The sequence below is a fragment of the Moschus berezovskii genome, chromosome 1 (assembly GCF_049115385.1).
Source record: "Moschus berezovskii isolate FMDL1 chromosome 1, NW_MosBer_1.0, whole genome shotgun sequence".
NCBI lineage: Eukaryota > Metazoa > Chordata > Mammalia > Artiodactyla > Moschidae > Moschus > Moschus berezovskii.
Window position 1 is genome coordinate 88,390,328 of NC_142460.1, and position 25,500 is coordinate 88,415,827.

General features: G+C 39.0%; 2 protein-coding genes across 2 annotated transcripts in view; one reads left to right on the forward strand and one right to left on the reverse strand.

The window, feature by feature from the left end:
* The window catches only part of FAM162A (family with sequence similarity 162 member A), a 47,463-nt gene extending 26,553 nt beyond the window's left edge, over positions 1-20,910 (forward strand). The window contains exons 3-5 of the mRNA XM_055393989.2: positions 2,240-2,348; positions 15,413-15,521; positions 20,773-20,910. Coding sequence (XP_055249964.1) covers positions 2,240-2,348; positions 15,413-15,521; positions 20,773-20,865 — 311 coding nt within the window. The 3' untranslated portion in view covers positions 20,866-20,910. The remainder of the gene's footprint in view (positions 1-2,239; positions 2,349-15,412; positions 15,522-20,772) is intronic.
* A 1,257-nt stretch (positions 20,911-22,167) lies between these two features.
* On the reverse strand, positions 22,168-25,495 carry WDR5B (WD repeat domain 5B). Its single transcript, XM_055393988.2, has 2 exons — positions 25,450-25,495; positions 22,168-25,021 (listed from the first exon to the last, which is right to left on the reverse strand). The coding sequence occupies exon 2, from the start codon at positions 24,951-24,953 to the stop codon at positions 23,961-23,963; it is 993 nt and encodes a 330-aa protein (XP_055249963.1). The 5' UTR covers positions 24,954-25,021; positions 25,450-25,495; the 3' UTR covers positions 22,168-23,960.
* Between the last annotated feature and the right edge of the window lie 5 nt (positions 25,496-25,500).

The following is a 25,500-nucleotide window of genomic DNA, read 5'->3' on the forward strand; positions in this document are numbered from 1 at the left end:
GAGGTGGCCAAAGTATTGGAGTTTCAGATCCAGCATCAGTCCCTCCAATGAACACCCAGGATTGATCTCCTTTAGAATGGACTGGTTGGATCTCCTTGCAGTCCAAGGGACTCTCAAGCGTCTTCTCCAGCACCACAGTTCAAAAGCATCAATTCTTCAGCGATCAGCTTTCTTCACAGTCCAGCTCTCACATCCATACCTCAAAGATGAACCAAATCAAAAAATGACATTTGGGTACAATATACTTAGGGCTACGCACTGGCTTGTACATTAACTTCAGCCATGTTTAGTCCTATCCCTAACTCCAAGTTCTGTCACTGTCAGTACTGTGGAAAGGAGCATGATATTTAAACTGTATGGCCCCAGGAACTACTTGCTCATTGCTTCTTCATGGGAATTGCTTCTTCTGGGCCCTACACTAGGGCCAGATAGGTACTGGTGGGTGGAAAAGAACTATTCTCAAAGAATATTTATTAAGAGGTTAAAAGTATTTATACCCCTTGACCTAGTATTTCACTTTTGGGGATCTATCCTAAGGAATAATCCCTTTATGTGGAAAAAGCTTTGAATGTAAAGCTGTTCCCATTTATTTATATATATGTGTATGTATATGTGTATCTATATATATTTATACACATATATAAAGGAAAATGAGAAATTAGTCTAAATGTTAAATAATCTGTTGTGCAACTATTGGAAATGGTGCTTATAAATACAACATACTGGCATGGAAAGTTTTTGTCATAATGTTAATGAACAAAGCAGGATACAAAATTCTATATTGTGTATAAGCCCAAGAATGGTACATATAGAAATTACATATATGTACCTATGTATGGTGATAAGATTTAGGAAACATACCAAAATAAACATAGTGCTCATACTGTGAGAGGAGAATTAAGCGTGGTTTTTATCTTTCTTTTTTCACATCTGTACTTTCTGAATTGTCTTTAATGAGTGTGTAGTACATAAATTATAGAGAAAGTACCAAGTGCTAAAATATTACAGCAGAACTATTTCTGTACTTCTGAATGTCTTTTCTTGCCTTTGGTTCTTTATGGATTTTTTTTCCTTAGTGACTTTTCTGTTCCTCTTGCTGTTGGCTTCTGATTAAGTGAAAGGTGCAGCGTAAACAAAGGTGACGTAGTCAAGGAGATGGTCTGTCTGCCAGAGAGATGTCAGCAGTACGTGAAAGTTAGATGAGATTATCTCCAGGGTCCTTTGTAACGTCCTTTGACGTTCTATGATCCCCTTTTTCTGCTTCTCATCTTCAGTGACTTCCCCTTCCTTTGAAAGACTCTTTTACAGTCTATGGTTCTGCCTGTTTCGGCTGCTCCATTTTCCTCTGCTGCCTCTTTGTCCTTTCTGGGTCATGCACCAAAGCTCAGCCCCTGCTCTTCTGCGTCTATCATCCTCACTGGCTCTTTCTTTGCACCAGTGGTTATCTCCACTCCCAACTCATTAATGAAACTTACTCAGATGGCGTGAATTTAGACCCAGTAGATCTAAAATGGCATTAGTACTTTTTCCTCTCCTGACTGGTTGTTTTCAGTCGCCTTATTTTTGTTAGCAATACTGCTTTTGTTTTAATCATCCAAGTTTGAGATTCTTCATGAATCTGTCTTTATCTTAATCAATCTCCAAATTCTTTCAGATTGACTCCCTGTCTCTCTTCCCACTGTTACAACTCTGGTTGAGACTGTAAGAACTCACCCTTGTATTATAATAGGTTGTATTATAATCTCTTATTTGGTCTTGTCCACTCGGTCCTATCCTTTCTCTTTCCAGCCACTGTGCAGATTAAACTTTCTAAGTACAATAGTTTGTGAGTCAGGTCTAAAACCCTTAGTCTGCCATTCAGGTTCTTTTTTAATCTAATTTTACCTTACAGACTTAAAAATTCTACCAAAGTCAAACAGGGCCATGCTGTTCCCTTCTTAGTTCATCCTTCTCACCTTTATATCTTTGTTCATGGTGTTCTTTCAGCTTTCAATGGCTGGGGCTTATATTGGGAAATAATGTTTTTATTTTACCTCAGTCCTTACAAAATTTTTGAATCTCATTTAAGAAATAAATGAGCAACCTAAGAAATTCCATTCAAATAAAGCTCTAATTAACTTGAGGTTTCTCAATGATTCTGTTTAGTGAATAGCTAAAAAGCACAAGTAGCATTTTTCTGTTGCTAAATTTGGGAGTCAATCTCATATAAATAAGATATATTCTCTTGTTTTTCTCATAGACGCTTACAGCCACAGAGTGCCATTGCATAAGCCTACGGATTGGGAGAAGAAGATTCTAATATGGTCAGGTCGCTTCAAAAAGGAAGATGAAATTCCAGAGACTGTCTCGTGAGTGCTGAATTTAGGGTTGTAAGCAGCTTTTATTTTTCAGTAATCTATTTTAAAAGAAAAGCAATTCCTCTCAGTCTATTTAAAACCTTTCAGCCATATTTAAAAGTTTCCACTTTTCTAAACGTTTACTTCTTGACAAGCACCTGGAATAAAAACAGTGCTGGAAAATCAGTGCATTATCAGTGCTCTTGTGTAGTGCCTAGTGAAGAGCTGTCAGTTACTCTGAAGTCAACTGGTTTGATTTTCTCTCCTAGCTATAGAAAGTAACTAAATTAATTTGTCTTTTTTTATATTTTTTTTGTTAGCATATAGAAATGCAACCTATTTCTGTATGTTAATTTTGGTCCTACAGCTTTATCCAGTTCACTGATGAACTCTAGTAGTTTTTCTGGTGGCATCTTTAGGATTTTCTGTGTATCGTTATCATTTCATCTGCAAACAATGACAGTTTTACTTCTTCCTTTCCAATTTGGATTCCTTTTATTTCTTTTTCTTCTTTGATTGCCATGGCTAGGACTTCCAAAACTGTGTTGAATAAAAGTGGCAAGAGTGGGCATTCTTGTCTTCTTCCTGATCTTAGAGGGAATGCTTTCAGCTTTTCACTGTTTAGTATAACGTTAGCTGTGGGCTTTTTATATGTGGCCTTTACTGTTTTTAGGTATGTTCTTTCTGTGCCCACTTTTTGGAGAGGTTTTACCATAACCAATATTAACTTTTATCAAAAGCTTTTTCTGCATCTATTTAGATCATCACATGGTTTTTGTTCTTTAGTTCGCTAATGTGGTGTATCATACTGATTGATTTGTGGGTGGTGAAAAGTCCTTGCATCCCTGGGATAAATCCCATTTGATCATTGTGTATGGGCCTTTTAAGTTATTGCTGGATTTGGTTTTCTAGTATTTTGTTGAGGATTTTTGCATCTATGTTCATCAGTGATACTGGTCTGTTATTTTTTTGGTGTTGTTGGTATCTTTGTCTGGTTTTGGTATCAGGGTGATGGTAGCCCATAGAATAAGTTAGGAAGTATTCCTTCCTCTGCAATTTTTTAGAATAGTTCCAGCAGGAGAGGTGTTCAGTTCAGTCGCTCAGTCGTGTCCGACTCTCCGCGACCCCATGAATCACAGCACGCCAGGCCTCCCTGTCCATCACCAACTCCCAGAGTTCACTCAAACTCATGTCCACAGAGTCGGTGATGCCATCCAGCCATCTCATTCTCTGTCGTCCCCTTCTCCTCCCGCCCCCAACCTTTCCCAGCATCAGAGTCTTTTCTAGTGAGTCAACTCATCGCATGAGGTGGCCAAAGTATTGCATTTTCAGCTTTAGCATCAGTCCTTCCAATGAACACCCAGGATTGATCTCCTTTAGAATGGACTGGTTGGATCTCCTTGCGGTCCAAGGGACTCTCAAGAGTCTTCTCCAATACCACAGTTCAAAAGCATCAATTCTTTGGCGATCAGCTTTCTTCACAGTCCAACTCTCACATCCATACATGACCACGGGAAAAACCATAGCCTTGACTAGATGGACCTTTGTTGGCAAAGTAATGTCTCTGCTTTTTAATATACTATCAAGGTTGGTCATAACTTTCCTTCCAAGGAGTAAGCGTCTTTTAATTTCATGGCTGCAGTCAGCATCTGCAGTGATTTTGGAGCCCAAAAAATAAAGTCTGACACTGTTTCCACTGTTTTTCCATCTATTTCCCATGAAGTGATGGGACCAGATGCCATGATCTTTGTCTTCTGAATGTTGAGCTTCAAGCCAACCTTTTCACTCTCCTCTTTCACTTTCATCAAGAGGCTTTTGAGTTCCTCTTCACTTTCTGCCATAAGGGTAGTATCATCTGCATATCTGAGGTTATTGATATTTCTCCTGGCAATCTTGATTCCAGCTTGTGCTTCTTCCAGCCCAGCGTTCCTCATGATGTACTCTGCATATAAGTTAAATAAGCGGGGTGACAATATACAGCCTTGACGTACTCCTTTTCCTATTTGGAACCAGTCTGTTGTTCCATGTACAGTTCTGACTGTTGCTTCCTGACCTGCGTACAGGTTTCTCAAGAGACAGGTCAGGTGGTCTGGTATTCCCATCTCTTTCAGAACGTTCCACAGTTTATTGTGATCCACACAGTCAAAGGCTTTGGCATAGTCAATGAAGCAGAAATAGATGTTTTTCTGGAACTCTCTTGCTTTCTACATGATCCAGCGGATGTTGCCAATTTTATCTCTGGTGCCTCTGCCTTTTCTAAAACCTGCTTGAACATCTGGGAGTTCACAGTTCACATATTGCTGAAGCCTGGCTTGGAGAATTTTGAGCATGACTTTACTAGCGTGTGAGAGGTGTTAACTCTTCTCTAAATGTTTGCTACAACTCACCCATGGAGCTATTTGGTTCTAAACTTCTTTTTGTTGGGAGTTTTAAAAATACTATTCAATTTCAATACTAGTTATTGGTCTATTCATATTTTCTATTTCTTCCTGGTTCAATCTTGGGAGATTGTACCTTTCTAAGAATTTGTCCATTTCTTCAAGGTTCCCATTTTATTTGCATATGGTTTTTCATAATAGTCTCTTGTGATCCTTTGTATTTCTGTGGTGTGGGCTGTAACTTCTCCCTTTTCATTTCTGATTTTATTGATTTAGGCCCTCTTACTTTTTTTTTTTTCCCTAATGAGTCTAGCTAAAGGTTTATCAGTTTTGTTTATCTTTTCAAAAAACCAGCTTTTAGTTTCATTTTTATTCTGCTGCTTTCATATGGAATACTCTAAATGTATCAAGTAAGTCCATTTAGTCTAATGTGTTATCAAGGTCTGTGTTTCCTTATTGATTTTCTGTCTGGATGTAAATGGGGTATTAAAGTCCCATACTAGTATTGTCTTACTCTCAATTTCCCCTTTTATGTTGGTTAATTTTTACCTTACATATTGAGGAGCTCCTATGTTGGGTGCAGATATATTTACAGTTGTCATGGTTTCTTGATCACTTGATCATTATACTGTCTCTCTTTGTCTCTTGTAACAGTATTTTAAAGTCTGTTTTGTCTGGTTGATATGCATATTGCTACTTTAGCTTTCTTTTAATTTCCACGTGCATGAAATACCCTTTTTCATCCTCTCACTTTCGGTCTGTATGTGTCCCTAGATCTGAAATGAGTCTCTTGTAAGCAGCATATATATGGGTCTTGTTTTTCTTCCATTCAGTCTGTATTTTTTGGTTGGAGCATTTAGGTCATTTACATTTAAGGTAATCATGTATATGTATATCCTCACTGCTTTTTTGTTAATCGTTTGGGTTTTTTATTGACATATATTTGATTTACAGTGTTTCAGGTGTACAGCAGTTATTCAGTTATATATATACACACACTTCTGTTCTTTTCCATTATAAGTTATTACAAGGTATTGAATATAGTTCCCTATGCTCTGCAATAGGTTTTTGTTGTTTGTTTTTTATGTGTAGTATGGGTTTGTTTTGTCGGTCTTTTTTTCTCTCTTCTTTTGTTCTGTTCTCTTCTGATATGACTATCTTTAGTGTATGTTTGTAGTCCTTTTTCTTTGTTGTGTGTCTATTTATTATAGAGCTTTGGTTTGCAGTTACCATGAAGTTTTTATATAGCAGTCTGGGTATGTACATGATTGTTTTAAGGAGCTCTCTCTTAGTTTCAAATGCATTTAAAAAAACACCTGAGTTTGCACATTCCTCTCCTAATGAATACTGTTTTTCATATTATGTGTGTGTGTGTGTGTGCATGCTCAGTAGCTTAGTCATGTCTGACTCTTTGCAACCTCGTGGACTGTAACCCAACAGGCTTCTCTGTCCTTGGAATTCTCCAGGCAAGAATACTGAAGTGAGCTGCCATTTCCTTCAACAGATCATCTTCCTGACCCAGGAATCAAACCCATGTCTCTTGTGTTTCCTGTGCTGGCAGGTGGATTCTTTACATTGTGCCACCTGGGAAGCCCATATTTTACATCTAATTGTTTTGTGTATCCCTTAACTGCTTATTGTAGATACAGATGATCTTAACTACTTGTCTCTCTTAATCTCCCTACTACCTTTGTATATGAATGATTTCCTACCTTTACTAACTTTGTATGTGAATGATTTCCTAATGTTACTTTACCTTTGCCAGTGAGCTCTTTCATTCCATAATTTTCTCTTTTGTAATTGTGGCCTTTTATTTTTTGCCTAGAGAAATTCATGTAACATTTATTGTTAAGGCCACTTTGGTGATGCTGAATTCTGTTAGATTTCGCTTGTCTATAAAGTTTTTGATTTCTTCATCAAATCTGAATAAGAACCTTGCTGGGTAGACTATTCCTGGTTGTAGGTTTTTCTCTTTCATTCCTTTAAATATATCATGTCACTTCCATCTGGCCTGCAGAGTCTACTGAAAAATCAGCTGATAGCCTTGTGGGAATGTCATTCTGTGTAATTTGTTACTTTTCTCTTGCTGCTCTTTGTGTTCTCTCTTTATCTTTAGTTTTTGTCATTTTGATTTTTGATTACAGTATTCTTGGTGTGTTCCTCTTTGGGTTAATCCTGTATGAGATTCTGTGGTTCCTAGAGGTGGATGACTTTCATTTCTCAGTTTAGGAAAGTTTTCAGCTATTATCTCTTCAGTTATTTCTGAAGCACTTCTTGCTCTCCTCCTTCTGGGACCTCTATAATGTGAATATTAGTGGGCTTGATGTTGTCCCGGAGGTCTCTTAAACTGTCCTTATTTCTTTTCTGCTCAGCGGCAGTGGTTTTCACTGTTCTGTCTTCCAGCTCAGTGATCCATTTTCCTGTATCATTTAGTCTACTGTTGATTCCTTCCAATGTAGTTCTCATTTCAGTTACTGCATTTTCCACATCTGGTTATTCTTTGTGCTTTCTCGTTTAAAAACTTCTAACTTCTCGTTCTGTGCACTCATTCTTCTTCCAAGTTCTTTGATCATCTTTATGATCATTACTCTGAGGTCTTTCTCATGTAGGTAGGCTATCTCCACTTAGTTCATCTTCTAGGGTTTTATCTGTTCCTTCTTCTAGAACATGTTCCTCTGCTGCCCCTTTTTATCTAAGTCGCTAATTGTATTTTTATGTATGTGATTGCGGATCCCTGAGGAGCCCTGGCACTAGTGCTGGCACACTGGTGGCCAGAGACAGGGTCCTGATGAATCTGAGCCTGTTGCCAACTCAGTGGCAGGTGAAGATCCTAGGGTTAGTACCAGACTACTGGTAGGCAGAGCTGATTGCTGCTCAGGCTGCACGACCCAGGAGCCCCAGAGCTCATTTCAGACCTGGGAATCATTCCAAGTTGAGAACCACTGCTCCTGTCTCATGGTTTGCATCTTGGCCAAAAGAGATTCTAAGAAATAGATGCAGTCTCCCTGTGGGACATCATCCTCTTCAGAGACAGGGACTTGGGACAAAGCTCCTGGACATTCATTCTCTTCTAGTAAGGAATTGTTCTGGAGCCTTCTGGTTTCTGAATCAAGTCATGACTGAAGAAGTTCTGGGTTCATTCAGGGTATTTTTTTCTTGGAAGATAGGTAGGTTTTGCTTTCTGTTTACAACAACTTTAATAACAGAGCCCTTCTCTTTCTGCCTGTCAAATTAAATAACACATTATATTCACTAGAATTATTTCAGCAGGAGAGCCTTGGTCCTTCTCAGCTCATGACAGTCATATTCTTCTGGGAGAGCATGCTGGAAATAAATATGACCTCAAATTCTTACCTGTACCGTAATTTCTTCATGAATATCCCAGCAGACATCAGGCTGGTATGTACTCATGGCCCTAATATGTGACTAAGGAAAACCTGCCATACTCTGACTTGTAGGTGGTCCCAAGACACCATCAAGCCCAAAGCACGATCTCACGAGTCACCCTTGCAGGCTCTTCTCTGGGCCTGGGCTGCCGTTATCCTTGTGCTGGTGGTTCTGAATGGGCACTGCTAACATACCCATTCTTATTGCTCCCTGTAGAATGGAGGGCAACCTGTGGCCTTATTTAAATGCATTTTACTTTTTTAATGTTCCCTCAAATGGAAAATACATCACTTTTCATGAGGATTACAGCACTTTAGTTGGAAATACCAGTTCACATAACACATTTGTCAACATGGGTAGTTGTACTTGGTGGGATCTCAGATGCTCTTAATAAAGCAATTCAGTGTTCTTAGCAGTTGTCCCTGGTTCCTCCCACCCTGCAGGCCCAGCTTCAGGGCCTAGAGGACTCCATCCACATTGCTCCCTCACTGGATCCAAGCTCGTACATCAGTCTATATGTGCTTTCAGGGTTCTTCTCCTTACCATCTGCAACACCCTGGACCCTGTGCCTCTTTCCATGCATTTTTAAAGTACTTTCCTCCCCCCAGTTTCAAAAGTAATATAAGGAGGGAAAAAAGCATTAAAATTCATTCATCTAGATATAGTCACTTCCTGCATACTACTGAGTAGGCCAGTTCTCTATCCCAAGCCCATTAGGATTCCACATACCCTGCCCTGATGCTCACCAAACACTCAGATAGTAGAACTGGGACCCATTGCCTACCTGCAGAATCACCAGGATGAAGCACCCTTCTGTTTAGACTCTTCCCTGTTAGGCCTTTTAGCTTTCACATAAGAATGGTAATCCAACCCAAAACTTTCTATCAAGGTACATAGGTCTGTATTCAGCAGACCAGTTATAGGAGGCACTTGACGAAGAGCACAATCTCAAGTTCATTGTCACTCAGTTTTACCAAAACATTAAAGATAAATGTTAAGGGAGCATTGCCTAAAGGATCTTTCTGCTGTACTAGATATCCTGAAATCTATTCCTGGTTCAAGGCAGAGAGCAAAAGCTGGGTCTAAAGAGCACATTGTTTAACTCTCCCATGTTTGTTTTCTTTCTGAATTGTGCTTTGTGTTGAACCTTATGAAGCTCATTGCAGTGTGGCTCAGATGGTAAAAAAAATCCACCTGCAATGCAGAAGACCTGGGTTCGATCCCTGGGTTGGGAAGATCCCCTGGAGGAGGGCATGGCAGCCCACTCCAGTATTCTTGCCTGGAGAATCACCATGGACCGAGGAGCCTGGTGGGCTACAGTCCATGGGGTCTCAGAGAGTCGGATATGACTGAGTGACTAAGCACAGCTGTTATTGAGAATGTCACTATATCATATACTATCTTCTTAAGAACCTTAGGGAAAAATAGATAGTGATACATTATAGCATTAGCTGCTAAAGTGAAACTACAGAGCCAAAACTGGGCCCACTGTAGCAAGTGTAGATTAACATGTCTTGCCCTTTTTTGGCTTCTTTTATTTTGCCTTGTTCCAGGCTCCATTTTTCATCTTCATACTTTTTTTTCTTTTAATTTTTCCTACTTTAAATTTGTGCAGTCTTACTGTGTTTTTTAAGTTCAGGTATGGTTAATTTACAGTGTGGTGTTTTAGGTTACAGCATAGTGATTCAGTTATCCATAATACATACTTTTTCAGATTCTTTTCTATTATATTACAAGAGATTGAATATAGTTCCCTGTGCTACATAGTAGATCCTAGTTTAGCTAATATATGTGTGTGTATCTGTTAATCCCAAACTGAATTTATCCCTCCGCCTCCATTCTCTTTGGTAACCATAAGATTATTTCCTATGTCTGTGAATCTATTTCTGTTTTGTAAATAAGTTCCTTTCATATTTTATATTCCACATGTAAGTGATATCATACGATATTTGTCTTCCTCTGACTTCACTTAGTATGATGATCTCTAGGTCCATCCATGTTGCTCCAAATGGCAGTTTTCATTATCTTTTTCAGCTGTGTAATATTCCATTTTGTGTGTGTGTATACGCATATATGTGTGTGTGTAACTATGTCATCTGTGCCTTGGCTATCTTAAATAATGCTGCTGTGTACATTGGGGTGCATGTATCTTTTAGAGTTTTTGTCTTTTCTGGATCTGTACTTAGGAGTGAGATTGCCAGATCATATAGTAACTTTGTCTTTGGTTGTTAAAGGACCCTTTATACTGTTCTCCGTAGTGGCTGTATCAGTTTTCATTCCCACCAACAGTGCATGAGGGCTTCCATTTTCTCTGCATCTTTGGCAACATTGGTTACTTGTGGTCTTTTTGATGTCAGCCATTCTGACAGGCTTGAAGTGATACCTCATTGTGGTTTTCTTGATGATTCTTGATGTCTTTTTATGTGCCTGATGGTTTCTTTTTAGGAAAAGTGTCTACTTAAGTCTTATGCCCATATTTGATTGGGTGGTTTGTTAGATATTGAGCTGTATGTGCTGTTTGTATATTTGGGAAATTAAGCCTTTGTTGATCACATCAGTTGTGAATATTTTCTCCCATTCTGTAAGGTTTTGTTTTTTTTTTTTAATTTTGTGGTTTTTTTTTATGGTTTCCTTTACTGTGCAAAAGCTTATAAATTTAATTCAGTCCAATTAATTTTGCTTTTCTTTCTTTTGCCTTGGGAGACTGACCTAAGAAGGTATTGGTAAGATTTATGTCAAAGAATGTCTTGCCTGTGTTCTTTTCTAGGGGTTTTATGGTGGCATGTCTTATATTTAGGTCTTTAAGCCATTTTGAGTTTGTTTATTTTTCTGTATGGTGTGAGGGCGTGTTTTGGCTTCATTGATGTACATAAGGCTGTCCAGTTTTCCCAAACCACTTACTGAATAGACTTCTTTCCTCCATTGTATATTCTTGCCTCCTTTGTCCAAGATTAATTGATTATAGGTATGTGGGTTTCTATGTTCTGTTCCATGGATTTGCATGTCTGTTTTTGTGCCAATACAATGCTGTTTTGATTACTGTAGTGTAGTATTGTCTGAAGTCTGGGTGTGTTATGCCCCTAGCTTTGTTCTTTCCCTTCAGCATTGCTTTGGCAATTCTGGGTCTTTAGTGGCTCTATATAAATTTTAGGATTATTTGTGGCTCTGTATAAATTTTAGGATTATAGTTTGATAGGAATCACATTAAATCTGTAGACTGCTTTGGGTAGTATGACCGTTTTAGCAATGTTAATTCTTCCAATCCAAGTCTGCACTATGATGAATAGAAGTGGTGAGTCAAATATCCTTGACTTGTTCTAGAATTTAGTGGGAAGACTTTTAGCTGTTCACTGTTGAGTATTTGGTTGACTATGAGTTTGTCATAAATGTTTTTATTAAGCATTTTTATTATTTTTAAAAATTTCCTCTGTACCTACTTTGGTGAGAGTTTTTAGCAAAAATGAATACTGAATTTTATCAAATGCTTTTTCTATATCTGTTGAAATGATCACATGGTTTTTGTCTTTATTTTGTTAATGTGGTGTATCACATTGATTGATTTGCATATGTTGAACCATCTTTGCGACCCTGGATGAATCCAACTTGATCATGGTATATGATCCTTTTTATGTGTTGTTGGATTCAGTTCAGTTCAGTCGCTCCGTCGTGTCCGACTCTTTGCGACCCCATGAAGCACAGCATGCCAGGCCTCCCTGTCCATCACCAACTCCCAGAGTTCACTCAAACTCATGTCCATCGAGTCGGTGATGCCATCCAACCATCTCATTCTCTGTTGTCCCCTTCTCCTCCTGCCCCCAATCATTCCGAGCATCAAAGTCTTTTCCAGTGAGTCAACTCGTCACATGAGGTGGCCAAAGTATTGGAGTTTCACCTTTAGCATCAGACTTTCCAATGAACACCCAGGATTGATCTCCTTTAGAATGGACTGGTTGGATCTTGCAGTCCAAGGGACTCTCAAGAGTCTTCTCCAGCACCACAGTTCAAAAGCATCAATTCTTCAGCGATCAGCTTTCTTCACAGTCCCAACTCTCACATCCATACATGACCACTGGAAAAATCATAGCCTTGACTAGACGGACCTTGGTTGGCAAAGTAATGTCTCTGCTTTTTAATATACTATCTAGGTTGGTCATAACTTTCCTTCCAAGGAGTAAGCGTCTTTTAGTTTCATGGCTGCAATCGGCATCCGCAGTAATTTTGGAGCCCAAAAAAATAAAGTCTGACACTGTTTCCACTGTTTTCCCATCTATTTCCCATGAAGTGATGGGACCGGATGCCATGATCTTTATTTTCTGAATGTTGAGCTTCAAGCCAACCTTTTCACTCTCCTCTTTCACTTTCATCAAGAGGCTTTTTAGTTCCTCTTCTCTTTCTGCCATAAGGGTGGTATCATCTGCATATCTGAAGTTATTGATATTTCTCCCAGCCATCTTGATTCCAGCTTGTGCTTCTTCCAGCCCAGCATTCCTCATGATGTACTCTGCATATAAGTTAAATAAGCAGGGTGACAATATACAACCTTGATGTACTCCTTTTCCTATTTGGAACCAGTCTGTTGTTCCATGTACAGTTCTGACTGTCGCTTCCTGACCTGCATACAGGTTTCTCAAGAGGCAGGTCAGGTGGTCTGGTATTCCCATCTCTTTCAGAATTTTCCACAGTTTCTTGTGATCCATACAGTCAAAGGCTTTGGCATAGTCAATGAAGCAGAAATAGATGGTTTTCTGGAACTCTCTTGCTTTCTCCATGATCCAGAGGATGTTGGCAGTTTGATCTCTGGTGCCTCTGCCTTTTCTAAAACCTGCTTGAACATCTGGGAGTTCACGGTTCACATATTGCTGAAGCCTGGCTTGGAGAATTTTGAGCATGACTTTACTAGTGTGTGAGATGAGTGCAATTGTGCGGTAGTCTGAGCATTCTTTGGCATTGCCTTTCTTTGGGATTAGAATGAAGACCTTTTCCAGTCCTGTGGCCACTGCTGAGTTTTCCAAATTTGCTGGCATATTGAGTGCAGCACTTTCACAGCATCATCTTTCAAGGTTTGAAATAGCTCAACTGCAATTCCATCACCTCCACTAGCTTTGTTTGTAGTGATGCTTTCTAAGGCCCACTTGACTTCACATTCCAAGATGTCTGGCTCTAGGTCAGTGATCACATTATCATGATTATCTTGGTCGTGAAGATCTTTTTTGTACAGTTGTTCTGTGTATTCTTGCCACCTCTTCTTAATATCTTCTGCTTCTGTTAGGTCCATACCATTTCTGTCCTTTATCGAGCCCATCTTTGCATGAAATGTTCCCTTGAAATCTCTAATTTTCTTGAAGAGATCTGTTGTTTTTCCTATTCTGTTGTTTTCCTCTGTTTCTTTGCATTGATTGCTGAGGAAGGCTTTCTTATCTCTCCTTGCTATTCTTTGGAACTCTGCATTCAGATGCTTATATCTTTCCTTTTCTCCTTTGCTTTTCACTCCTCTTCTTTTCACAGCTATTCCGTTTCCTAATATTTTGTTGAGTATTTTTATACCTATAGTTATCAAAGATATTGGCCTGTAGTTTTCTTTTTATAGTGTCTTTGTATGATTTTGGTATGAGGGTGATGGTGGCTTCATGGAACGACTTCGGGAGTGTTCCCCCGTCTTTAATGTTTTGGAGTACTTTGAGAGCAATCATTGTAAGTTCTGTGTTTGGTAGAATTCTCCAGTACACCCATCTGGTCCTGGACTTTTGTTTGCAGAGAGTTTTATTTATTTTGTTTATTATTTTGTTTTGTTTATTATTACTACATAGTCTATTTCTATTCCAGTGGTCAGTCTGTTGAGATTAGTTATTTCTGCTTGATTCATTTGGGGGCTGTATGTTTCTAGGAACTTGTCCATTTGTTCTAGGTTGTCCAGTTTGTTGGCATATAATTGTTCAAAGTATACTCTTAATGGTTGGGTTTTTTTTTTAATTTCTGTGGCATTGGTTATTATTTATCCTTTTATTTCTTATTTTGCTTATTTGGATCCTTTCTCTTTTCTTGTTTAGCTTCGCCAGAAATTTTTTTATTTTTATCCTTTCAAAAAATGAGCTCTTGATTTTAATGATCTTTTTCAATGTTTTTTCTTAAACTCTGTTTTATTTCCTTGCTGATCTTTATTTTTTTCTGCTATGGTTTTGTTTGTTTTTCTAGTTCTTTTAGATGGTTGGTTAGGCTGTTTGAGATTTTTCTTGGTTTTTGGTTTTTTTCAGTTTTCATAAAAGTGTGTTTTATTATTGGCAGATAGCACCTTTAACAGTTAAATACATTTAAGTAATGTATAGGCTTCCCAGGTGGTGCTGGTGGTAAAGAATCCACATGTCAATGCAGGAGATGCAAGAGACATGGGTTTGATCCCTGGGTTGGAAGGATCCTTTGAAGGAGGGCATGCAACCTACTCCATATTCTTGGCTGAAGAATCCCACGGACAGAGGAGCCTGGTGGGCTGTGGTCCATAAGGTCACAAAGAGTTGGACGTGACTGAAGAGACTTAGCATAGCATAGCAGTGTATCGGTGACTGCACAACTGCAGCATTGGTAACCAGATAGATAACCCTTTCAACTAGAAACCAACTAATAAGTAACTATCTAAATATTTAAAATACAGCTCTTATTTAGATCATCCTTTGTTTTGATCACCTTGGGTATATGGGGCTCCTGTTGGTCACACTGCAAATATATTACAGTCAGATCTTCTGATACCCATTCCTGGAGGTTTCTTTCATCCTCCAGCTCCAGAGCAACCCCAGGTTTGTGACCTCCAGCATTCTACTCTTCCCATCTACCAGAGCAGACAATGGAGGCTTCATACCAGGCCTCAGAGTCTGAGTGTAGCCTATTCCAATTAAACTATAGTTGTTGACCTTTGCAGAAATTGAAGCAGTAGGATCCAAGTGATATTTAACTGCAGTGCCAAAGCTAGTGCAGCTGGTTCCTGATGTCCAAGCAAGGTTTATTGAAGTGTGAAGATCTTCACATACTTTTGGATAAATTGATCCTCTAAATTCTTTCCCATCATTGACATAGTGTGTAGCTGGAATTTCTCAGTCCCACTATCTTCATCTCCACCCCTTTATCGTGATTTATATAAAAATATAAAGTGAATTGTGAAAATGCTGCATCCTCCCCAAAGTCCTATGAGATCTTTGGGTCTCACCTCCTTTTTTATATTTATGGGCATCATTCCACTCCTGATTTGTGGGACACAGAGATTTATATCCTCTGACAACTCAGAGATTTTAACTTTCTCTCATGATCTCATTGTATTGCTAGGTTTGAGATGCTCGATGCTGCAAAGAACAAGCTCCGGGTGAAGATCAGCTATGTAATGATTGCCTTGACAGTGGCAGGATGCATATTGATGGTTATTGAGGGCAAGAAGGTAAGAGTGGGCTTCTATCTTTATGTATTTTCCACAAAAGACCTAGAGGAAATCAGGGGTTAACTCTTGTATTTATTCTCTGTGATGAGGAAGTCACTTCCTATACAAGAAATGATAAGAAACAAAATAAAATATGGTAGGACCAAACCTGAGGTTATCATGCCTGGAGGTAAATAGCAAATCCTAACTTTGGCATGCTGAAGAACTAAAGTAGTTTTGGTTAAGTAAAAAAAGGTTTTAGTTGTCACAGGTGTCATAAGGAATGTGAAACAAGTTGTATGACGGTGGCATATATACTGATGCCTGCTTGTGTGTCTGTAAAGCACTCACAATACATGGACTTATTGATCCTCACTTTGCCTTAGTCTTGGTGAGTGTTCTTCCCACTGTTCTCTACTTGGATGTTCCAACTAGGCCATCTGTCTAAGCTCCTAAGCAGTACATAGGCATTCAGGTCCACAAATCCAGTCGTTATTAATAACTGTCTTACCGTCTTCCAGGTACCTTGTTGTTATCTCAGTTAAATCTTACAACAACACTGCAAGGTAGATACTATTATTCAGTTCAATTCAGTTCAGTCGCTTAGTCGTGTCCGACTCTTTGCGACCCCATGAACCACAGCACGCCAGGCCTCCCTGTCCATCACCAACTCCCAGAGTTCACTCAAACTCATGCCCATCGAGTCGGTGATGCCATCCAGCCATCTCATTCTCTGCCGTCCCCGTCTCCTCCTACCCCCAATCCCTCCTATTATCAGACTCCTTTCCAGTGAGTCAACTCGTCGCATGAAGTGGCCAAAGTATTGCAGTTTCAGCTTTAGCATAAGTCCTTCCAATGAACACCCAGGATTGATCTCTTTTAGAATGGACTGGTTGGATCTCCTTGCAGTCCAAGGGACTCTCAAGTCTTCTCCAGCACCACAGTTCAAAAGCATCAATTCTTCGGCGATCAGCTTTCTTCACAGTCCAACTCTCACATCCATACATGACCACGGGAAAAACCATAGCCTTGACTAGACGGACCTTGGTTGGCAAAGTAATGTCTCTGTTTTTTTTTTTTTTTAAATTTTATTTATTTATTTATTTGCATTACAATAGTTTAATTGAACAATCAGAACTAACTGAAATAATTAAAATAAACTATAAAATTACTACATAAAACAGGTCTGATCTAGCTTATTTACTTTCTATAATTTCTTCAGTGCTGCAAAACCATTTATTTCTTTTTTTTTTTTCATGTTTTAATAAACACTTCGTCTTTTTGTATTGCTTTTTTTTTTTTTCATCACAATAATAGAAATATAACATCATATATCACTGTAAAACACATTTCCACATAAATGCTGATAAGCACAAAATATTTTTCATCATTTACATTTTAACTGTAATAATATATGGCAGAATTAAAGCTGCATCCATCATGTGTCAACTCACCTTGCTGTAATGAATTTTTAAATGTAATGGTTTCTGTCGCAAAGTAAAATCGTACATAATGTCTAGTGACACAGTACGCTGGTGGATGGGTGGATTTGGAAAATGGAAATGCAACTTCATTTTTAATTAGATTTATAAACTTCACCACCTCCACCTCCAGCCAGCTTCCCAACCCTCCCTCCCACCACCATTATTTATTTATTTATTTATTTTTTAAATGAGGCTTTTAATTAATGTTTGACAGAGCTGATTCAGGTTGAATAGACTAAATTTCTTTTAAACAAACTTACTTATACTCCAGAGTCCTTTAAAAACTTAATAGCATTTATACATTGAAGGTATTTGATTTTCTTGTAACTAGCACTTCAAATGCAACAAGCATTTGAAGCAACAAGCATTTGACCCAACAAGTAAAACTTTCTACAGTTCATAATTTTTATAAATAAAATAAATTAAATGTACAGTGAATAAGTTCTCTGAAATATTTCAATATTTCTGCAGGTTTAGTAACATCGTAAAATACATTTCAACTAAAATTCACAAATCTAAAAATCTGTTAGGCATTTTTAGGCGTTTTAAGTTGGAAATGAAGACCAATGTTACATCGTAATATGCCAATTACAAATAGTACTTCAAATAGCAAATACTACAGTTTGTCCCAAACTTTAAAAACTATTCATGAACTCAACACTGAACTATTGATGGCTATGAGAATTGTTTCCTAGCCTTTTTGAAAATTTCAACCCATTTACGTTTAAGGTAATTATTGATAAGTACGATCCCGTAGCCATTTTCTTTATTACTTTGGGTTCAAGTTTATACACTCTTTCTGTGTATCCTGTCTAGAGAAGATCCTTTAGCATTTGTTGGAGAGCTGGTTTGGTGATGCTGAATTCCCTCAGCTTTTGCTTGTCTGTAAAGCTTTTGATTTCTCCTTCATATTTGAATGAGATCCTTGCTGGGTATAGTAATCTGGGCTGTAGGGTATTTTCTTTCATCACTTTAAGTATGTCTTGCCACTCCCTTCTGGCCTGAGTAATGTCTCTGTTTTTTAATATGCTATCTAGGTTGGTCATAACTTTCCTTCCAAGGAGCAAGCGTCTTTCAATTTCATGGCTGCAGTCAGCATGTGCAGTGATTTTGGAGCCCAAAAAAATAAAGTCTGACACTGTTTCCACTGTTTCCCCATCTATTTCCCATGAAGTGATGGGACCAGATGCCATGATCTTTGCTTTCTGAATGTTGAGCTTCAAGCCAACCTTTTCACTCTCCTCTTTCACTTTCATCAAAAGGCCTTTGAGTTCCTCTTCACTTTCTGCCATAAGGGTGGTGTCATCTGCATATCTGAGGTTATTGATATTTCTCCCAGCAATCTTGATTCCAGCTTGTGCTTCTTCCAGCCCAGCGTTCCTCATGATGTACTCTGCATATAAGTTAAATAAGCAGGGTGACAATATACAGCCTTGACGTACTCCTTTTCCTATTTGGAACCAGTCTGTTGTTCCATGTCTAGTTCTAACTGTTGCTTCCTGACCTGCGTACAGGTTTCTCAAGAGGCAGGTCAGGTGGTCTGGTATTCCCATCTCTTTCAGAATTTTCCATAGTTTAGTAGGACCTCATTAATAAATGAGGAAACAGCATGGAAAGCTTAGTAACTTACCCAAGTTCACACACATCTCCCTAATAGCAGAGCCACAGTTTGAATCTAGACCTGATTGAGGTGACAGGAAAAGTATTCCCACTTATTGAGTGCTCATTTTATAACAGGTATTGTTAAAAACTTGGGCTTAGTCGTTAAGAATCCACCTGCCAATGAAGGAGACCCAGGTTTGATCCCTGGGTTGGGATGATCCCCTGAAGTTGGAAATGGCATCCCGCTCCAGGATTCTTGCCTGGCGAATCCCATGGACGGAGGAGCCCGGCAGGCTGTAGTCTATACGGCTGCACAGAGTCCGACACAACTGAAGCAGCTTAGCACAGCACATTGTTCAACTTACTTAATCACCACAATAATTCTGAGAACCTAAGAGGTCAGTTCTCTTATCCATGTTTTGTAAAAGAAGAACCAAAACTTAGAGATGTTACTTTTCCCAGTGTCACATAGCTAGTAAGTGGCAAGACAAAAATGTAGAGCCAAGTTTGCCGATTACTATCTTGTGATTAAAATACAGATATTTTTCTATGCAGCAGTACTGGCCAAGCCATTATTTAAAGCCCATGTCCAATTCTATATATCACAGCTTCCACATGGAAAGAAATGTCTTACATCTGTTGTCAAGCATTTACAAGGGTTCTTTTGCAAACCCAGTGATAACTGACTTCCTTATGCGCAGTGAGTCCAGAGTAAAAGTGAACTTCTGACTCTCTTTAGAGTCTTGGAATAGAAAATACCAACCACTTAGGCTGATGTTATGACAGCATGAAGGGCAAGTGTGTAGGCCTGGGTCAAGTTCTCTTGACAACTGTGTTCCTACCCCACTTCAGTATTCTTCCTGCCTCCCTCTTTGACTTTTCATGCTTAGCTCTCAGACTGAACCTACAGAAGCATATCAAACAAAACAGAGGGATTCTAAGAATCCTGAGAAATCTGCGTTGGTTTTGTCTGCTTGATGATGCCGCTGCTGCTGAGTTGCTTCAGTCGTGTCCAACTCTGTGCGTCCCCATAGACGGCAGCCCATCCCAGGCAAGAGCACTGGAGTGGGTTGCCATTTCCTTCTCCAATGCATGAAAGAGAAAAGTGAAAGTGAAGTCGCTCAGTTGTGTCCAACTCTTAGCGACCCCATGGACTACAGCCTACCAGGCTCCTCTGTTCATGGGATTTTCCAGGCGAGAGTACTGGAGTGGGGTGCCATTGCCTTCTCCACTTGATGATGCTAGCTGAGTTTAAATACTCCAGAAACAGATCACTCCCTGCGATCCCCCCAGCCTCATGAAAGGGTATACACTGTATAAAGAGCTGCTCTCCTATCCTATACCATAAATGTTATTTCTCTTTTATGGAACTGTCTGTTTCTGAAAAGTTGGCAAATGCTACTGGAATGACTATCTTCTGAACTTACTGTGATTTAGAAGAGAGAAATTAGCCATTGTGTTTTGTCCTCTTCATCATCTAACCATTATGATTCTCCGCCCCTCTCCATACTTATTTCTGAAGAAAAACACTACCTTATAGGGTGTTGGTTTCACTCATTTGGTATGAAAATTTGAAACTGGACTGTTTATGTAAGCTTCACAGAGATGTAACAAGTCAGAGGGAGGGAAGGGAAGAGGACAGTTGCATCTCCTCCACAGCTCTTCACTCTCATAGGATGGAGTGGCAAGATAGACACTGCTGGGAGTTATCAAGGGTAGTACTTGGTCATGGTGAAATCTGGGATCCCCAAAGCTGAATGCTTTCGGTAAAAGAGGAATAAGGAACTAGAAGGGTGTGAAAGTATACAAATGAGTTGGGGATGGAGAAATGGTAGCAACAAAGAAGAGAGGAGGAAAAAAGGGGGTAGAAATGGAAACAAAAAGGTATTTAATACTAAAGAGAGGAAAAGAGAGTCAAGGGAATATATTATAAAGGGAGAAGAGAGGCTAGATTTAAACAGAGAGGCCAGAAAGGAAGAGAAGGCAGAGGTGTGGCATTTCTCTTGTGCTTGAATGGATGGACTGCCATACTAGGAGCATTAGAGGAGGCAGAAGGCACATGAAGAGGGCTGCTGTGCCTGGTGCACAAGCAGCGAATCATTCCACCATGCCTGTACTTGCCACGTCAGGTAATGACATCCTCCCCGAACCGGCATAATCTCTTGTTCACATTCGTTTCACTTTAGGCTGCCAGAAGAAATGAGACTTTAACAAGCCTGAACCTAGAAAAGAAAGCTCGTCTGAGAGAAGAAGCTGCTATGAAGGCCAAAACAGAGTAGCAGATATTATTGGTGTTGGTTGGATTTTGAAGATCTAGAAATAATGCTGCAGCAATAGGCCTTACTAAAAAGAATGTGGTATATGAGCTTCCCTATTTCCACTCTTGAGCTACAAATAAATTTTCTTAAAGAAATGACTTGTCTATATTTCACAACTTTCAGTTCAGTTCAGTCACTCAGTCGTATCCGACTCTTTGCGACCTCATGAACTGCAGCACGCCAGGCCTCCCTGTCCATCACCAACTCCCAGAGTTTACCGAAACTCATGTCCATTCAGTCAGTGATGCCATCCAGCCATCTCATCCTCTGTTGTCCCCTTCTTATCCTGCCTTGAATCTTTCCCAACATCAGGATCTTTTCAAATGAGTCAGCTCTTCACATCAGGTGGCCAAAATACTGGAGTTTCAGCTTCAACATCCGTCCTTCCAATGAACACCCAGGACTGATTTCATTTAGGATGGACTGGTTGGATCTCCTTGCAGTCCAAGGAACTCTCAAGAGTCTTTTCGAACACTACAGTTTGATCTAGATTAAATGCAGCCTGTTTTTTCAAGAAAATGAAAGAATGAAAAATGAGATGACTTATTTGAACTTTATTATTAACTCTTCTTTATAGTCAGGTCCCATATCCTACTTTAATTCCCATTACCAAAGTGACATCTCCCCAGAAGCCAAATGGTTTGTGTGTCCTCATTTCTGGAGCGGTAAGGAGGGACAGCTGAGTACACTGCCCAGGTGCACGCCAAAGAGCTTACCTCCCTGAACGCCGTGGTGCTTCTCAAGAGCTCTGGGAAGCAGCTGGACCACACTCTGCCTTTGTCAGGTGTGCTGGTAAACAGAGGCTTTTAGGACAGCAGTCTTTGAAAAAGTCCTGGCAAGGAGATAATGGCGTTCTGGCCACAAGTGTCTGAGGATTTTGAAATCCCAGCACCATGGAGTTACTTGGGACCATCACAGTTGCCTCTTCTGTGCTGTAGCTTAAAATTCCTAACTGGTCCTTTCCTTCTGCTTTTACACTAAATTTCTCAATTATGAAAAGCTATCAAATGCATTTTATTATTGTGAAAAATAAGCATTTGTACCTCATATATATCTTATTTAGTCTTACGGGGATGACAAGTTGTCTCATATTTAGGTATGGATGCTGGTTTCTATGTAAGTATTTCATTTATTCTCACATGCTTCATGAGTTTTAAGGGATGGCAAGTCCTTATAAACATTCAGAGGGTTATATCACATTAAATAATACATGCAGCTGTTTGGGAACTTAGTTTAGTACTCATCTACTAGTCTACAGCTTCATAATCTATCTGATAACTGTGTCTATCTATATAGAGTACTTTGACCTTAGCTTTTAGATAACAAGCTCTTTGAATTTTATCACTTGCAAAATTTATCATCAAAAAACATTACTTTATATACATTTTAGCAGATTAGTCGTCTTTGATTAATATTTTTGGATACTTGCATATTATCTAAATGTAGATTTTAAGTATGGGTAAATCTAATGTATTTTTTTTAAAGTAAGTCATTTTTCTTCATAAAACAATACCATTTTAACTTACAAAGCATTAAAAAAATTTTATGTGTTGTATTCTTGAAGATTTATTGTTGTAACATGTTTAAGTCAAAGCTCGAAAATCCAACCATGCAGCAAGAATTCATATCATCATTTTGTGTCAGCTATCCTATTTAGTAACTGTAATAGTGACTGCCTCCTTTGGGGTTGAATATAAATTTTATGACCAGGATTTAAGACCTTCCCCCATCTAATCCCACTTCTCCCAGTAGCTTCACATATTAACTTCTGAGCTGTCACACACCCTACTAGTAATTCTAGTATCTTATATTGCTTACAACTTCTCAAGCAAATCAGATTTCATGAGGACCATTATAAGCAACAAGGACAAAACTGTCTCCTTTTGTATTCTATAGTACCCACTTTCAATTAAGTGATTGTTGTTACTATTTTTTGCTTAATTTCTGAATTATTTTTTCATGTTTATCATGTCTCTACAAGTAAAGGGGGCAGAAAACGTTTTCCAATTTGTATTTCCTATAAACCCTGTTTGAATGAGTTAACAAGTGAGGCTATGGCTAGGTAGTTTTTAAGTTTTAATAAAAATAATAGTATGGGGAATTGACTCCAAAATTTATTGAAGTCAGGCAACAAGTGAAGTTGTGATGGTGGTATAATTCACTGTCATTAATCAAACATTGAGTCCCTTTTATATACAAAAACTGAGAATACAAAGATGACTAAAACATACTTAAGAGTCTACAGAGCTCATAATTTACTGGACACATGACCTGTGAAACCATTACAGCACAGGCAGGCAGTGATGGTTCCACAAAGTGGTGATTTCTGAACTGAGTTCGTAGCATGGGCAGAAGTGGGTAGACATAATAAGAAAGAGGCTTTACTACTCAGACATTGAGCTAGACCTGAGAATCAGGAGAGGGCAGTCTGGCATGGTAGTGAGAGGTAAATGCCTCTCACGGTAAAATGCCTTTATTAATTTTGATTTGGCTTATTTTTACTTTTTATCTTGGTAAAAAGACTCAGAACAAACACAACCATTACTTGTTTTTCCCAAATTACAAACTTGATTCCACAGACCATTTCACATCCCATCATGAAGGCTGTCACTTAAACTGTGGGAATAGCATCTGACAAATCTCCAGTCCACCACCATCCCAGGCTTATTCTCGTCTGATCTCCCAAACCAAATACCTTGGAGTTACTCCAAACTCCCTTGTTCCCCTCATTTAATCAGTCATCCTGTTTTGTGAGCTTCTAAATTTTATCAAATACAGTGATCCTCTAGAATAGAATTAGAATCTGTTCAAGAACAGACACAAGAGATTAACCATAGACGTCAAGATTACAGTCAGAAACCCTGGGATCTAAACTTGCATTTCCAACTGTCTTATTTTGTAAACTGAGGCTACAGGTCTTAAATTCTTATAATGCAAGACAATGTTTAAAAAAATACAAAACCAAAATACATGCCAAAATCGAAAGAACACCATCTTTTAAAATACCTAATCTTTTTTTGGCCAGTTTGACTCTACCACTTGATTTCTAAAGGGTTTTAGTAAGTACTTGTCCACAATTTAACTGTTTTGTCATTTCCTAATGCTGCTGACGCAATGATGTTTTCTGTAGGATGACAAGCTGCTGAGATTACCACATCTGTATGACCTTGTAATTTCTGTACAATCTCTTTAGTTTGAAGGTTCCAAATGTATACCAGGTTATCCTCTGAACCAGAGACAATCCATTTTCCACCAGTAACTGAAAAACTGGCAAATACGCAGTATTTCTCATTCTTGTGACCAGTATATGTCTTCAGGCATCTGCCTCTGCTGTAATCCCATAGTTTAAGAGTATTGTCCAGAGTTGCAATGAGAATATATTTACCGTTTGGAGAAAATTTTACAAAAGAGACAGGAGGGTTATCATCATCAACAAGTGCTTTTAAACACTGACCTGACGCAGCATCCCAGATTCGACAGACACCATCATAGCTACCTGATACTATCAAGGACCCACTACAATTAAAATGAACAGCAGAAACTGGGTCAGAATGAGCAGACAAAGTCTTAAGGCACTTGCCTGTTTTCACCTCCCATATTTTCACGCTTTCATCAAAAGATCCTGAAATGATGAGGTTGGAGGGTGGATTGAAATTACAGCAAAAAACGTAATTACTGTGCCCCTTAAGTGTTTTCAAACATTTTCCAGATGTCACATCCCAAATTTTTAGAGTTTTATCATCTGAGGCAGAAACAAGACGACTGGAATCTGATGACCAGGCAACATCTGATATTTCAAGACTGTGTCCTTTAAGTGTTTTCTCATATTTTCCATCATAGGCTCCCCAAATTATAATTACTTTATCAGCAGAAGAACTTGCTAGCCATTCTCCATTAGGACTAAACTTAACTGATGATACTGCTTCCGTATGTCCTTCCAGAGTGAATTTCAGAGCGTAGTTTGGTTTTTCAGACACTGGCTTGCTCTGATTGGCAGATGAGGGGAGAGTCGGCTCTGCTTTCACGTTTCCTGACTGCTCTGTAGTCATGACTCTGAAGCTCGAAGTCTGTAGGTTGGCTAGATGTCCGGTCCTGAACCAAGCAGTCCGTATTTTGGCTTTGTATACAGCAAAATGAAGATTAAAAACATCGGGTTAAAAACAAAGTCTTTTAGTGACTAATTTCTGGATCGTTTTTAAACGACGATATACACTGATTCAGCAGCACAGCTTGGACTACTTCACTTTTTCCTCGCTGCTGCTTCTCTAAACAAATACTTGAGAAATACTATTAAAACGGTCCCGTGCGTTGTCAGCAAGTAAGGTATTAACGCTGGGTGTTTTGTGACAGTAAAACGCGCTTCAAAGCTGCAAGCGGTGGGGTGGGGTGCGGAACCCACAGAAAATACTTTTCACCGCTTCGCCCCCCAGCTCTGAAATATGAGTAGTCAGCACCCCTACCTGCCTGAATTTAGACACTGTACTTTGAGCATGAATAATCGCCGCTTTAAACAAGATTTCAGAAGCTAAGCAAAAACCTACATACACACGATTTCCTAACGCCCACACCCGCGGCCGACGCTCCAAACAGCTGCGT